Source organism: Amblyraja radiata, chromosome 9 (assembly GCF_010909765.2).
Source record: "Amblyraja radiata isolate CabotCenter1 chromosome 9, sAmbRad1.1.pri, whole genome shotgun sequence".
NCBI classification, from domain to species: Eukaryota; Metazoa; Chordata; class Chondrichthyes; order Rajiformes; family Rajidae; genus Amblyraja; species Amblyraja radiata.
In genome coordinates this window covers 6,002,142-6,018,809 of record NC_045964.1, presented here as the reverse complement: position 1 = coordinate 6,018,809, position 16,668 = coordinate 6,002,142, and the positions used below count along the sequence as shown (strand labels likewise).

The 16,668-nt window shown below is 45.6% G+C and overlaps 1 protein-coding gene across 3 annotated transcripts in view; it reads right to left on the bottom strand.

Annotated features, from left to right (window-relative positions):
* Positions 1 to 16,668, bottom strand: part of eif2ak4 (eukaryotic translation initiation factor 2 alpha kinase 4) — a 125,492-nt gene that overhangs the window by 70,413 nt on the left and 38,411 nt on the right. For 2 of the 3 annotated variants that reach the window (XM_033026581.1, XM_033026582.1), the window contains exons 13-15: positions 14,438 to 14,510; positions 6,972 to 7,010; positions 4,279 to 4,377 (exon numbers count right to left, since the gene is read on the bottom strand). In XM_033026581.1, coding sequence (XP_032882472.1) covers positions 4,279 to 4,377; positions 6,972 to 7,010; positions 14,438 to 14,510 — 211 coding nt within the window. The remainder of the gene's footprint in view (positions 1 to 4,278; positions 4,378 to 6,971; positions 7,011 to 14,437; positions 14,511 to 16,668) is intronic. The other variant, XM_033026583.1, reaches the window with a different exon arrangement.

Here is a 16,668-nt window from a genome sequence, read left to right as displayed (position 1 = left end):
ATTTGAAGATGGACAGTGAGGGGGCCTGTCTGATGTGCAACGGCAAGGTGTTCCAAAGTGCCGGAGCAGCAACAGAAAAGGCTCTATCCCCTCTGAGCTTCCGCTTAGACCGTGGTACCTCAAGGAGCAGCTGATCAGCTGTTGTAGTTCAGAGCTTATTTGTCATCGTTTTTCAATAGTCTGATGGTTGTGGTGACAAAGCTGTTCCTGAACCTGGATGTTACAGTTCTCAGGCTCCTGTAGCTTCTTCCCGATGGCAGTGGTGAAATGAGTGCGTGGCCAGGATGGTGTGGGTCTTTGATGATGCTGGCTGCCTTTTTGAGGCAGCGACTGCGATAGATCCCTTCGATGGTGGGGAGGTCAGAGCCGGTCGGTGATGGATTGGGCAGTGGTCACAACTTTTTGCAGTCTTAGATCAGCCATGATTGAATGGCGGAATAGATTTGATAGGCCGAATGGCCTATTTCTGCTCCTAGAACTTATGAACCTCAGTGGGTTCATGAATTTCTGGTGATATTATGGTGGTGGACCTGATAGAAATGTATAAAATTATTATGAGAGCCAAACATGGGGAAGCGGGTCAGAACCTTTTCCCCAGGATGGGAATACAAAGACGATGTGGCAGAGCTTTAAGGTGAGAGGGGCGCTTCCATCAGCGCAATTGCTCATCGCTCAGACAAGACGCTTTATCTCACTATTGTGCAAAGATGCAGGGTTGAAAAACCTTATGTTATTTTTCTGCCTTCCTGGGACGTGTGGGCCTATTGGGAAAGCCGGGGGAATTTTATTGCCCGAGTTTTCTCAGAAATTCTCCCATTCCCCGAACAGCACAGCACATGAACAGGCCCTTCTGTGTCAAACATGCTTCCAAGATAAACTAATCTCCTCTGCCTGCACATGGCTAAATAGTCCTCCATTATCTGTATATCCGTGTGCCTATCTAAAAGCCTCCTTTAGTTTAGTTTAGTTTAGTTTAGAGAAACAGCGCAGAAACAGGCCCTTCGGCCCACAGAGTCCACGCCGACCAGCGATCCACGCAATTTAACACTGCCTTACACACACTGGGGACAATTTACAATGATACCCATCTAATCAACCTACAAACCTGTACGTATTGGAAGTGTGGGAGGAAACCGGAGATCCCGGAGAAAGTCCGTGCCAACCAGCGATCCCTGTACACTAACACTATCCTACAATCTTTACCGAAGCCAATTAACCTACAAACTGTATGTCTTTGGAATGTGGGAGGAGATCGAAGATTGATTTGATATTTGATATAATTTAATTGCCACACAACCAAGGTCGGTGGAATTTGGGTTGCCAGCAGCGGTACAGTAATAAAGAACACAACCACAATAAAATTTTACACAAACATCCACCACAGCATTCATCACTGTGGTGGAAGGCACAGAGCTTGGCCAGTCCTCCTCCATTTTCCCGGGGAAAATCCACGCAGGTCACGGGGAGAACGTACAAACTCGGTACAGACAGAACCCGTAGTCAGGATCGATCCCGGGAATCTGGCGCTGTAAGGCGGCAACTCTACCGCTGCGAGACCCTGCCGCTTTAAAGTACCATTATTGTATCTTCCTCCACCAATACCTTTGGCAGCATGTTCCAGGCGCCCAGCACCCGCTGAGTAAAAATACTTGCCACACACATCTCCTTTAAACTTCGTCCCTCTCACCTTAAAGCTATGCCACACCGCCTCAGACGTTTTCACCCTGGGAGAAAGGTTCCGACTGTCTAACCTGTCTATGGCTCTCATAATTTTATTATATTTCCATTAGGTCCACCCTCAACCTTTGATGTTTCAGTGAAAACACCCCAAGTTTGCCCAACCTCTGTCAACTGCCATGGATATCACCAGAGATTCTGGAAACCACAAGAATGTGGCTGATGGCAAGGGGACCGTGTGAGAAGGGGCCAGGGAACTCACATCCACTGCTAACCAAGACAATACATAATTCCAGCTGACCCAGCAAACTACACAACTAGCCAACTCTCGCCCAGGGTTGGCACGCATTTCATCTCAAGACCCTTTCTGAAGAAGGGGTCTCGACCCGAAACGTCACCTATTCCTTTTCTCCAGAGATGCTGTCTGACCCGTTGAGTTACTCCAGCTTTTTGTGTCCGTCTCAAGTTGTGTTAACCCGACTCTGTGAAAAAGAATGGGTGACGTTTCGAGTTGAGACCCTCTTCAGACTGAGAGTCAGGGGAAAGGGAAAAGAGAGATATAGACGGTGATGGAGAGAGATATAGAACAAATGAATGAAAGATATGCACAAAAGTAATGATGATAGAGGAAACAGGCCATTGTTAGCTGTGTACCAGTTGAGAACGAGTAGATTAGTTTAGTTTAGAGATACAGCTTTTAAACTAAGAAAGTTATCTCTTCTTTCACCAATAGCTAATAACCCGTCGTTTAAGCCATCTATTATAGGTAAAACTTATTTATTGGGAAAGACTAGGAATTAAAAAGCTTGGAGATCTGTACGAGATGGGAGACATCCTGTCATTTCAGAAATTACAGTCGAAATACAGTCTGAAAGGTAATCAATATTTTAGATATCTTCAAATTCGAGATTATTTGAAAACATATACCCATGATTATTAAACTCTGCTGCCAGATATATTAGACGAAGGTATGAATAGAAATTCAGAGTCAAACAATCTAACATCATACTTGTATAATACCCTTCTAAATATAGAAATTCCATCGTCAGACGGAATTAGAAGAGAATGGGAAGAGGAATCAGGCCTAAAAAATTCCAAAGGCAGATGGGGAAAATATCTCTTATATATACATATATATATATAAGATTAATGTTAGACACATTTTAATCCAATTCAAAATACTGCACAGACTCTACTACTCAAAGACTAAACTGAATAAGATCTCCTATTTGTGACAAATGTCTCCTTCAAGAAGCAACTATAACACATTCCTTTGCCTCTTGCATAAAACTACATAACTTTTGGAAAGGAATCTTTGAAATTTTTTCAAAAACATTAAAAACAAAACTGGACCCCCACACGAAACTGATTATTTTCGGAACAGCAGAAGCCTGCCCTGAGCTATCAATATTTCAAAGACGTTTCCTTAATTATGGTCTGATAAACTTATACTTAAATTTTGGAAAAATACAGCTGCCCCTACTCTTAAAATGTGGATTACAAACATGTCTGATCAATGACATCAATGAATGGTGTCCATGTCTTCAAAAATTGCTCTGATTTTCCTGCTAAGACAAGTCTCATTTTTTCTAAATGTAGCATTACAAACATGTCTGAGATGCTACATTTAGAAAAAATGAGACTTGTCTTAGCAGGAAAATCAGAGCAATTTTTGAAGACATGGACACCATTCATTGATTTATTACAAGGATTGTATGGTGCAACACAACTTCGGAATTAAACCGATTTACGGACTGGGTGATGGGTGGGGAGAGAAATTAAGCAGGTATATCAACACTTTTTTTTTTTTTTTCCTTTTTTGTCTTTTTATTTCTTTACGTTTTGCCTATTTCTTTTACTTACTCACTCTTCGATTACCCTCATTTGGTAGTTTAGGGGTTCTATTCTTACACATTCTCTTTCTCTTTCATTCTCTTTATTTCTTGCTCTTTCTCTCTTTTCCTATTTCATCTTTGCTAAAATTAAAATTGAAACTGTACAATAAATGTATTATGTCATATGTCACGGTTTATACTTTTGTTCACTGCTTCTAATAAAAATATTTAAACATTTTTAAAAGCGATACAGCGCGGAATCTGTTTCAACCAGCGATCCCCGCACATTAACACTATCCTACACCCACTAGGGACAATTTTTACATTTACCAAGCCAATTAGCCTACAAACCTGTGCGTCTTTGGAGTGTGGGAGGAAACGGAAGATCTCAAAGAAAACGCACGCAGGTCACGGGGAGAACGTACAAACTCCGTACAAACAGCCACCGGATCGAACCCGGGTCTTCGGCGCTGCATTCGCTATAAGGTAGCAACTCTACCGCTGCGCCACCGTGACTCAACAAGATGACTTCGAAAATGGTACGACCATGGGATGGGGCAAGGACGGAGAATGGTAGAGTTAGAGAAATCAATATTCTGAAGAAGGGCCTCGACCCAAAACGCCACCCATTCCTTCTCTCCAGAGATGCTGCCTGTCCCGCTGAGTTACTCCAGCTTTTTGTGAATATCTTCAATATTCATACCACTGGCTTGTCAGCTGCCCAGGCAAAGTATGAGGTGCTGTTCCTCCAATATAGAATAGTTACCTGAATGTACAAATAGTGCACAGTTTGTGGTGCTGGCACAGTCTCTGCTTTCGCTACTTTCTCATTGTTTGGATCCTTCTTACTTGTGGCTTCTCTGCTCTGTAGGTTAACAGATAAACACAATAGATTATCACATTGCAAGTCAAGCAGTCCGAGGTGTTAGCAAAATCAGAACACACGCTGTTGTTAGCATCAGAAAAAAGCACATATTTGCTAAGAAATAAACATACTTAAGTCGACCTCTGGTAGAATTGTTGCCAAGTCAGCAGCCGCTCAAAAATCTTAGCAAAGCAATATTGTGTTTAGTTTAGTTTGGAGATCCAGCGCAGAAACAGGCCTTTCGGCCCACCGAGTCCTCACCGACCAGCGATCCCCGCACACTAAAGGGCCTGTCCCACCAGCATGCTATTGCATGCGTCTAACGCGACCAAACGTGGTCGCTTGAGGCGTACGGCTGCGCAGGGCCGGTCCCACTTCCAAGCACAGAGGCGTATGGAGTTGTGCGGGGCTGGTCACGACATCGCGCGGGGCTCAGAAAATCCCGCACTGTCCGAAAATTCCACACGCCAAATTGGCCCGCAGGCGCATTGACGGCATGCGCAGCGTCTTGATGGCGTACCCCTAGCGCGTGGCGTTGCGCGATGACGTCACCGCCCGGCGTGCCGTTGCGTGATGACGTCACCGCCCGACACCGTGCAACGTCCAAATTCAGTTGGCCCGCCTCCTGCCCAGCTGATTGGTGAGTATGACATAAATTACGTCACGCGCAAACTTTGCGCGAACTCCGCTTCCGTTTGGTCGTGCCAAACACATGCAATCGCATGCTGGTGGGACAGGCCCTTAATGCTACACACACTAGAGAAAATTTGCATTTATACCAAGCCATTAAACCTACGAAACCTGTACGTCTTTGGAGTGTGGGAGGAAATCAAAGATCTCAATGGTCACGGGGAGAACGTACAAAGTTGTACAGGCAGCACCCGGTGGTCGAGATCGAACCCAGGTCCCCAGCGCAGCAAGGCAAGAACTCTACCGCTACGCCATAGTGCATGCCGCCCTTGAGCTTGAGGTACTAGACGGTAGAGCCACCCGGCAGGATACTGCAGGTTTAGTCTTTGCTCTATATTCTCAGGCACCGACTACCAGCTTGATAACTGATTGTTCCTAATATTGTATATCTGGGTCCTTCAGGTCTATGCAGCACAGTTCCATATTCCCCTTCCCTGGTTTGTGAATGGTTTAGATGGCACACTTCAGCATTCATTATTTAAGTGTCTTGCTCGGTTGTTTAGCTAAAGTACCTACTGGTGCAGCACTGCTGTACATGGGAAGATTTACCAGGACCAAAGTTCCACTAGTGGGAGAATCTACGACTAGAAGTCATAGCCTCAGAATTAAAGGACGTTCTTTTAGGAAGTTGATGAGGAGGAATTTCTTTAGTCAGAGGGTGGTGAATCTGTGGAATTCTTTGCCGCAGAAGGTTGTGGAGGCCATATTTTTGAGGCAGAGATAGATTCTTGATTAGTACCGGTGTCAGAGGTTATGGGGAGAAGGCAGGAGAATGAGGTTAGGAGGGAGACATAGATCAGCCATGATTGAATGGCAGAGTAGACTTGATGGGCCGAATAGCCTAATTCTACTCCTATTCCTTATGATCTTGAGAATTCAAACATAGAAGGTCAGAGTAGGCCGTTCGGCCCTGCCAACCCGTACTGCCTGGCTGTAACTTCAACTCCATATTCCAACTTTCCCAGGCACTTTCTTATTCATTCTATTTATCTTTGTCTTAAAAAAAAAGTCAAAGCCACTGCTCCCACTGCCCGTTGAAGAAGAGTGATCCAAAGACTAAAGACTGGCTGAGAAAAAAAAGTTCCTTATCCCCGTCTTTGCCTGTCCAACCCCTTAAGAATTTTGTACGTTTCTATAAGATCCCCCCTCAATCTTCTAAATTCTAGAGAGTATTTAAGAGAGAGTTAGATAGAGCTCTAGGGGCAAGTGGAGTCAAGGGATATGGGGAGAAGGCAGGCACGGGTTATTGATAGTGGGCGATCAGCCATGATCACAATAAATGGCGGTGCTGGCTCGAAGGGCCGAATGGCCTCATCCTGCACCTATTTTCTATGTTTCTATGAAATTGGGAGGCATGGTTGGTTCGATCCTGACTACGGGTTTGATCCTGACTACGGGTGCTGTCTGTACGGAGTTTGTACGTTCTCCCCGTGACCTGTTCTCGGGGTGCTTCGGTTTCCTCCCACACTCCAAAGACGCACAGGTTTGTAGGCTAATTGGTAAAATTGTAAATTGTCCCTAGTGTGTGTAGGATAGTGCAAGTGTGCGGGGATGGCTGGTCGGCGCGGACTCGGGGGCCGAAGGGCCTGTTTCCGAGCTGTGTCTCTAAACTAAACAAAAATATACACTTGAAAGGTTGAAAATTATACATCTAGGAAGGGAATGCAAATGAAATAGAACAAATTAGATAGTTCTTTCAAAAAACAAACGCAGATCCAAGGCACTGAATGGTCTCCTCTTCTGCTGTATGGCTCCACACAGATGTGATCCTGAACAAATGTGATGCCCTTCTTTCTGAAAGCCATTGGGATCTGATCATGAGGGAGACAGCTCACACATCAATCTAGTTTTGCATATCAAGCATTTAGCCACCAAAGCCATCAGTGCTTGCTATGTACACATACCAGTTCAGAAGAGAATGAGAAGTCAATGGATCGGAAGCCCTAAAGAGCAGAGACAGTGTTATAACATGGTGCCCAATAGGCGAAAACAGCAGAACCTGAATCCCAACTGTAAGAAAACGAATAATATATACAATAGAGGCAAGAGAGAGCAATGCATTCCTGCACCCTGCTTGACACCAAAGATAGACACAAAATGCTGGAGTAACTCAGGTAGCATCTCTGGAAAGAAGGAATGGGTGAAACATCAGAGAAGAAACATCACCCACTCCTTCTCTCCAGTGATGCTGCCTGTCCCGCTGAGTTACTCCAGCATTTTGTGCCTATCTTCGGTGTAAACCAGCATCTGCAGTTCCTTCCTACATTCCCTCTGCTTGACATCTTTTGCCAGCAACCGACTACAGCCAACAAGCCAAGAGCAGTCTGGGGATACGTGAAAGGCAACTTACAAGATTGAGAGATCTAAATGAAGTCTGAAAGTAAATCCATTACTCTTGCTAAAAATGAACCTTTCAGAATCAGAACTGTTGTTTGTGATATCTATCAATGACTTCAACAGAAATACAGATGGGTTGGTTAGTACGTTTACAAGCAACACAAAAATTTAGTTTAGTTTTGCTAAGTTTAGAGATACTTCCGCACCGACCTGCGAGCCCCGCACATCTATATTATTAAATATTTGATCTTGACCGTTTTTGACCGACTGTGCTGCGATTTCCGAGAGAACGCCGCCACCTACGGCCGTCATTTTTGGCCACCTCGCTCAGAGCCCCCTCCGCCGTATGAGTGCTGAGGATTTTTTCCGTCGATGAAAAATGAGAGAGATATTAATGTTTTTACAAAATTACCCATTCTCTCTGCTGCCCCCACTGGCGGCAGGGGAGGGGCTATAAAACCAGGAAGTGTCGTGCTTCACTCAGTCTCTGCCAGACCAGGAAGCGAGAGGGTCACGGCTCACCGAGCTGCGAATAACACTGAACGCAGTCTACTCTACGGTGAGTCCCCTCGATGCGGCTGTAAAGTAGCTGCAGCCCTTTTTAAAAAGTTTGTGTTCACAAAATGAATTTTGGTTGTCGGGTGTCTGCAGCCCAATTGTTTGCCTTGGCTTGGCTTTTAAAATCGTTGCAACAGTTGGATGCCTGCCTAAGCATCCATATGGCCCACAATGTCTATACTAGCCCTCTGAAAACCAGTACATTCGGCCCGCAACACCCATACTAGCGCAACAGACAGCCTCCCCCCCCCCACTGGCGAGCAGTATTGGAATTGGTGGAGAGGTGGAATATTGCATTGGTGACCAGCCCTCCCGTGTGATGCTGGGACCCACTTAGTCTAGTTAACACTAAGGGTCTCGACCCGAAATGTCACCCATTCCTTCTCTCCAGAGATGCTGCCTGTCCCGCTGAGTTACTCCAGCATTTCGTGTTTATCATAAGGACAATTTTACATTTATACTAAGCCAATTAACCTACAAACCTGTACGTCTTTGGACTCGGAGAAAACCACGCTGGTCACAGGGAGAACGTACAAACTCCGTACAGGCAACACCTCTAGTCGGGACGAACCCGAGCCTCTGGCGCTGTAAGGTAGCAACTCTACCACTGGCGGGGCTATCATGTGTTGATAGAATGTAGCGGCTGGGCTTGTACACTCTGGAATTTAGAAGGATGAGAGGGTTTCTTATTGAAACATACAAGATTATGGACGGTGGGAGAACAAAGAGAGACCCTGTGTGTGTGTGTGAGGGGGGAACACACTGTAGTTTAGAATCCCCTGCCCAGGGGATAAGTCTGTGTGTGTTTGTTCCTTTGTTCTGGTGAAGGTGCTGTTGTGTGCACATGGCAGCCAGCCAACAGTTGCTTGTCCTTTTCTTTTTGTTCTCACTTTTGACTTAATTTTAATTTCAATTTTTTGTGTACCTTGTTGTGTGTTGTGACTGCTGGCAGAACAACTTCCCTCCGGGGATGAATAAAGTTTGATGGTATCGTTAAGAGTCCACCTACATCTATCAGACCACCATCTCCTGCATCATCATGGATCCTACTGCTCCCCGTGGTCTTCCCTGTACAGTTCCCTGACCCTACACAACCCCTAGGCAGCACATCGGTAGTTATTGCCGTACAGCGCCAGAGACCCAGGTTTGATCCTGACTGCGGGTGCTGTCTGTGCGGAGTTTGCACGTATTCCCTGTGACCACGTGGGTTTTCTCCGAGATCTTCGGTTTCCTCCCACACTCCAAAGACGTACAGGCTTGTTGGTTAATTGGCTTGATGTAAATGTAAAAAATTGTCCCCAGTGTGTGTTGGATAGTATTAGTGTGTGAGGATCGCTGGTTGGTGCAGACTCGGTGGGCCGAGTGTCTCTAAACTATCTGCAAACTAAACTAAACTGTTTCCTACTCCAAATCAGTAAGGTCTTACCAGGATGCTGCCTGGACTAGAGAGGGTATTAGATGCAAGGAGTGGTTGGACAAACTTAGATTTTTTTTCTCTGGAGCGTTAAGAGACTGATTGTAGTTATAGAATTATGAAAGGCAAGGTTAGAGCAGACAGACAGAACTTTTTCTCCCAAGTTGGAAAAGTCAAAGATTTATTGAATCTAAGGATGAGAAGTCATGATGCAGCTTTATTGGGCTTTGGCGGGGCTGCATTCGGAGCGCGGTGTGCCGTCCTGGTCACCCCGACACAGCAAGGGTGTGGAGGGTTTAGAAAGAGTGTAGAGGAGGTTTACCAGAATGATAGAACAAAAATGCTGGAGTAACTCAGGGCTCAGGCAGCATCTCTGGAGAAAATGGACCGGTGAAGTTTCTGGTCGAGACACTTGCTCAGACTCAATGCAACGGGGGGGGAAGCTGGAAGCGAGAAAAAAGAAAAAATACCAGAACAATTCAGGCCGGCAACAGATGACCTCACGCAAGGTGTTTCCCCAATTGGCTTATTGGTGGCTATAGACAGTGTGAACTCACGACAGATCTATCATAAAGCCCCTGTCGCACGATGCGAGTTCACCCAAGAGCTCTCCCGAGTTTAAAAAAAATCAAACTCGTGGTAAGTACGTAGAACGTACGAAGCTCGTGGATGTCTCGTAGCGGCTTGTAACGGTAACAGCAGCTACTCGGGAAACGCGGAAACTAGTGAAGTTTTTTCAACAGTGTGAAAAATTTCCAAGGGTAGAAAAATACTCATGATGAAGTACCACGAGTTTGATTTTTTTTTTTAAACTCGGGAGAGCTCTTGGGTGAATTCGCATCATGGGACAGGGGCTTTACGAACTGTGAAACTTGTTAGATATGGACGGATATGGCTCGCATGCAGGCAAGGAGGATTAGTTTACCTGGTATTATGTTCAGCACAGACAACATGAGCCTAAGGACCTGTTCCTGCGCTGTAATGTTCTATGTTCCCAGTTTATTTTTGTTACTCCAAGCTAAATATACTAAAGACTGCACAATACATTTTTTAATAGAGTATCATAGCAAAAGTGTTAATAGCAGCGATTGTTTGTCCATTTCAGTGGCCATACGTGGTTGAAGTAGCAGCTGTGTTCTTAAGAGAGAATAATGTCTGTTTACTGTGGGGACGGCGTATAGAACAGAATTTCTTCCCCTCCTATACTTTTTCATAAGTTCATAAGTGATAAGATCAGAATTATATAGTACCTCATATTCGCTTAGGGAGTTTACACCGCAGTGATATGAACATTGACTTCTCTAATTTTAGATAGTCCTTGCTTTCTCACTCCATCCCCTTCAGACATTAGTCTGAAGAAGGGTCTCGATCCAAAACGTCGCCTATTCCTTCTCTCCATAGATGCGGCCTCACCCGCTGAGTTTCTCCAGCATTTTTTTGTCTGCCTTCTTTTAAATCCAAGGTATTTTATTTTTGAATTTTCAATTTCCAAACTAACGTTTAAATGTTTCTCTAGTTCCTGATCAAAGTCGCCTTAAGACCAATCTGGCCACAAAATGCAGAGTAATTTCCTCAATTCATCACTTGTGTTATAGCAGAACTATCTGTAATATTGAGTAACATCTTAAAATTGTCAACTGAAAAAGATATCGTGCTATTAATAACATCTAAAAGCCCTGTCCCACGGTACGAGTTCATTCCAAGAGCTCTCCCGAGTTTAAAAAAAATCAAACTCGTGGTAAGCACGGAGAATGAACGTAGCGGGTACGTCGGAGCTTGGGGACGTCTCTTAGCGGCTCGTAACGCTAACGGCAGGTACTCGGGAAGACTCGCTAACGGCAGGTAAGCTCGGGAAGACTCGTGAAGATTTTTCAACATGATGAAAAATGTCCACGAGAGCCCCGAGTACCGACGAGCGGCCATTACCGTAAATCTCCGAGTTCAAATCAGGGCAAACGCGGGAGAACTCTTGGAATGAACTCGTACCGTGGGACAGGGGTTTAATAGTGCAGAACTCTTCCAGGCTGAAACTACCAAAGTCACAAGCAAACAGGATTATTACAAAACAAAAGGTTAAGTACAAAGTAGGTACAAATAGCCAAATAGTCAAATGTCATACACAATTATTTCCTGGGTAACCAGCTTTATATTTTGGGTGTTGGGACTCACAGAGCACTAATGGGGTTAATTTTGTTAAAAAGATCATTAACTGCTGGAGAACAGGTTCGCTAAACACATTGACAAAGGGCAGCTTGTGAACTCAAGATGCAACTGATAGAATGAGCGGCACAGTGGCGCAGCAGTAGAGGTGCTGCCTTACAGCGCCAGAGACCCAGGTTCAATACTGACTACGGGTGCTTGTCTGTACGGAGTTTGTACGTTCTCCCCGTGACCACGTGGGTTTTCTCCGGGATCTCTGGTTTCCTCCCACTCTCCAAAGATGCACAAGTTTGTAGGTTCATTGGCTCTGTATAAGTGTAAATTGCTTGATCAATGGTGTTTTATCATTAATGTTTTATTATTATTAATGTTTAGTGTTCTCTGAGTCATTCGTAACTGTCACTGTATGTCATGTTGTTACTTGTGGGCGGAGCACCAAGGCAAATTCCTTGTATGTGAATACTTGGCCAATAAACTTACTTACTTAAGTGTGCGGGGATCGCTGGTATACAAAAGTGCTGGAGAAACTCAGCGAGTGCAGCAGCATCTATGGAGCGAAGGAAATAAGCAACGTTTCGGGCCGAAACCCTTCTTCAGACTCCAGCGGGGATCGGTGGTCAACTGGACATGATCGCTGGGCGGGCTTGGTGGGCTAAAGGGCCTGTTTCTGTGCTGAATGTCTAAACTAAACTGTGAACAATGACGTACTGCCTGTTTCCGCGTTTATCTCTAGACTAAACTAATGATCCCTTCACGATGCAGGAGGTGCTTGGTACATCCTAATCACCCTATATACATAAGGAAGCCTGTTTTTCAGTAGTGTGTTCTGTGTGAAAGCTGTCAGTTGAAATTTGGTTGTGAGTTATGTACAGTCTTTAGTGGAGTAGACTTAGTGTTTTAGTTTGAATTCCATAGTTCCTTTGTCTTGTTAGTTAAGATACGTTCAGTTTTTAGTTAAGACCTGCAGATATTTTAATACCATACAGCCATTGTGCCAGAATAAAACGTTTTGAATTGCTACTTCTGGAGTTGGCAAATCATTGAGAATTCAGTCGTCCTACAATCTTGGCGCAGTTGGCAGGATCGTTGGAGGAATAACCCCTGAGAACATCGGACACCGCACCTAGGACTCCTCTTTGGTCCTTGGTCATTGTCCTCCCTGGTCTGCCTCCTTGTGATCTTTGAAGAAGCTCAGCCTGAAGGGCCTGCCCCACTTGGGTGTCATTTGCGCGGTATTTATGCGACATCATTTACGTGTCACGAAGTGCGACGCGTGCGTCGTGCTGCGCACGTGATGCGCGCATGGTGCGTGGTGACGTAGGCGGTGACGCACGGTCGTGCGCGGCGCCCCAGGATTTTGGGATGTACAAAATCTTCGCGCGCCGACTGCGTGACGCGCAAATGACGCCCGAGTGGGACAGGCCCTTGAGGAGCCGTCTTGAGGTCAACGACTCGAGACCCCAGCAGGCTCGAGGTCCCAAACAGCTCCGGCGGCAATCCCCACCTGGTAAATAGGTCCACGACTCAAGACCCCACAAAACCTTTCAAGCAACATCTTGGCAAGTAAAGGAAATGAGCAGTTTCCATTGACGGTGAAGGGCGGGCACGCCCCACCGGATATAACTGTTGAAAGAGTTAATCGAACAACAATTTGACCTGCAAGAGACCTGAATGGAAATTGAACAAAAATATGGTACTGCCATACAAGCGTTGTTCATAAGGTCATAAGTGATAGGAGCAGAATTAGGCCATTCGGCCCATCAAGTCTACGCCGCCATTCAATCATGGCTGATCTATCTTTCCCTTTCAACCCCATTCTCCTGCCTTCTCCCCATCACCCCAGACACCCGCACTAATCATGAATCTGTTAATCTGCGCATTAAAAAAACTCAATGACTTGGCCCCCACAGCCACTATGGCTCGATGGCTGATGTGGAGGCCAAGTCATTGAGTATTGTTAATGTTCAGATTGGTGCAGATTCTTACAGAGACCTACAACGTGGAAACAGGCCCTTCCCTAATCCCCTGACACTCCAACCTCAGAACTCAGACCTCAGTCTGCAGAAGGGTCTCAAGCCAAAACATCACCTATCCATGTTCTCAGGGTTGCTGCCTGACCCACTAAGTTACTCCAGCACTTTGTTTCCATTTGTGTATTAACCGGCATTTGCAGTTCTTTGTTTCTACATCTTAAGTGATGGTCGTTGTTGTTGTTATCCAGTCACACGCCAAAGATAGCAACAAGAAATAAATTTAAATCTGGGCAGCATATCTAGATGGAACAGAGTACTGCAGTGTCTATCATTACCTTCTGACTTAGAGGTGCAATTGAACAAAGCTGACCAGAAACACAATATGATAGCCAAAAGTGCTGGAGGAACTCAGCTGATGCGGCAGCACTATGGAGCGAAGGAAATAGAAGAAGGGTTTCGGCCCGAAATGTTGCCTATTTCCTTCGCTCCATAGATGCTGCTGCACCCGCTGAGTTTCTCCGGTACTTTTGTCTACCTTTGATTTTCCAGCATCTGCAGTTCCTTCTTAAACCGAAACACAATATTCCTGGGTAACATTCTAATTTTGTTTAGGTTAGAGATACAGAGTGGAAACAGGCCCTTCGGCCCACCGAGTCCGCACCGACCAGCGATCCCCGCACACTAACACTATCCTACACGCACTAGGGACAATTTACAATTATACCAAGCCAATTAACCTGCAAACCTGTGCGTCTTTGGAGTGTGGGATGAGAGCGGAACGGCCGGAGAAAACCCACACGGGTCACGGGGAGAACGTGCAAACTGCGTACAGATAGCACCTGTAGTCGGGATCGAACCTAGGTCTCTGGTGCAGTAAGCGATGTAAGGCGGGAACTCTACCGCTGCTCCACCGTGCCTAGTCCCTTACCGTGGTGATGATGTCACTGTTCTCATCGCCATTCTCAAAGACAATGTCACTGTCTGAATCACTATTGGCTTGCCTGTAAAAAACAAAGAGGGCATTCAATATACAACATCAAGCAAACTTGGCAAACAAGAGGAAAAATAAGGCCCTAGGGCAGAAGAACCTGTGCACTATAATCGGAGGGGCATTGATGGGTACATGAGGAGCAAATAGATTACCCCATGAATATGTGTAGGAAGGAACTGCAAATGCTGGTTTAAACCATAGACACAAGATGCTGCAGTAACTCAGCGGGACAGACAAGCATCCCTGGAGAGAAGGAATGGGTGACGTTTTGGGTCCAGACCCTTCTTCAGACAAAAAAATAAGTGGGGGATCACTGAATGCGCTGAGAACTGGCATAGACTCAATGGGGCGAACAGCCTCTTTCTTTGTCATAAGGGAATATGAGAAAATGAAGGGCTTTTGGGGTGTTATTGATGTAATGATTTCAATCCAGGCCCATTTACACCCCAGGACTTGATTAGGGTCCCATGAGAAAGATCCACAGGCCTCCACAATGCCTTTCAGGCTTGCCCCTGCCCGCTTAATAAAATGTAGTCTGATGCAGCAAATTCTGTCTGCTGGAACAATGGAAACAAGTCTTACTAGTTAGAACATTGAACGGTAGAGAACAGGCCCTTCTGTTCCACAATGTCTGTGCCGAACATGCTACCAACATAAACTTATCTCTTCCCTTTGCATATCACTCCATTCCCTGCATATCCACTTGCTTATCTAAAAGCCACTTTAATAGACAATAGACAATAGGTGCAGGAGTAGGCCATTTGCCCCTTCGAGCCAGCACCGCCATTCAATGTGATCATGGCTGATCATCCCCAATCAGTACCCCGTTCCTGCCTTCTCCCCAAATCCCCTGACTCCGCCATCTTTAAGAGCCCTATCTAGCTCTCTCTTAAAAGTATCCAGTGAACTGGCCTCCACCGCCCTCTGAGGCAGAGAATTCCACAGACTCACAACTCTCTGTGAGAAAAAGTGTTTCCTCGTCTCCGTTCTAAATGGCTTACTCCTTATTCTTAAACTGTGGCCCCTGGTTCTGGAATCCCCCAACATCTGGAACATGTTTCCTGCCTCTAGCGTGTCCAAGCCCTTAACAATCTTATATGTTTCAATAAGAATCCCTCTCATCCTTCTAAACTCCAGAGTGTACAAGCCCAGCTGCTCCGTTCTCTCAGCATATGACAGTCCCTCCATCCCGGGAATTAACCTTGTAAACCTACGCTGCACTCCCTCAATAGCAAGAATGTCCTTCCTCATATTAGGGGACCAAAACTGCCACAAATGTACCTGTCTCCACTACCCTGGCGTCGTGTTCCCATCACCCACCCTTTGTTCTGCACATCTCCTCTAAACTCTGCCCTCTCACCTTGAAGGTGTACCCTAAAGGTCTTTGACATTTCAACGCCGCATAGCTTTAGGGTAAAGGGAAAAGGCTTCTGACAGGATCGAGCTCTTTTGCCCACAACGTCTGTGCCGAACAGAGTGGTAAGACAAAGTCATAAGGTCACAAGTGATAGGAGTAGAATTAGGCCATTCGGCCCATCAAGTCTACTCCGCCATTTAATCATGGCTGATCTATCTATCCTTACCTGCCCGTACATTATTTCACACCCCTCTATTCCCTGCAAATCCACGCGCCTGTCCAAAAGCCTCTTAAACACTACTAATGTATCTGCCTCCAGCACAACCCCTGGCAGTGCATTCCAGGCACCCATCACACAGTGTGAAATAAACGCCAACTCCTTTCGCTCCTCTCATCTTCAGGCTATGCCTTCTAGTATTTAATATTTTTATTTATCCTGGGAAAAAGGTTCTGGCCGTCTATTGTACCTCTGCCTTTCGTAATTTAATATATTCTATCAGGTCTCTCCTCAACCTCTGGTATTGAAGTGAATTGGTGGCATGGTGACACAGCGGTAGAGTTACAGTGAATACAGCGCCAGAGACCCGGGTTCCATCCTGACTATGGGTGCTGTCTGTACGGAGTTTGTACGTTCTCCCCGTGACCTGCGTGGTTTTTCTCCGAGATCTTTGGTTTCCTCCCACACTCCAAAGACGGGCAGGTTTGTAGGTTAATTGGCTTGGTATAAATGTAAATTGTCCCTGGTGGGTGTAGGGTGGGGATTGCTGGTCGGCCAAAGGGCCTGTTTCCGCGCTGTATCTCTAAACTAAAC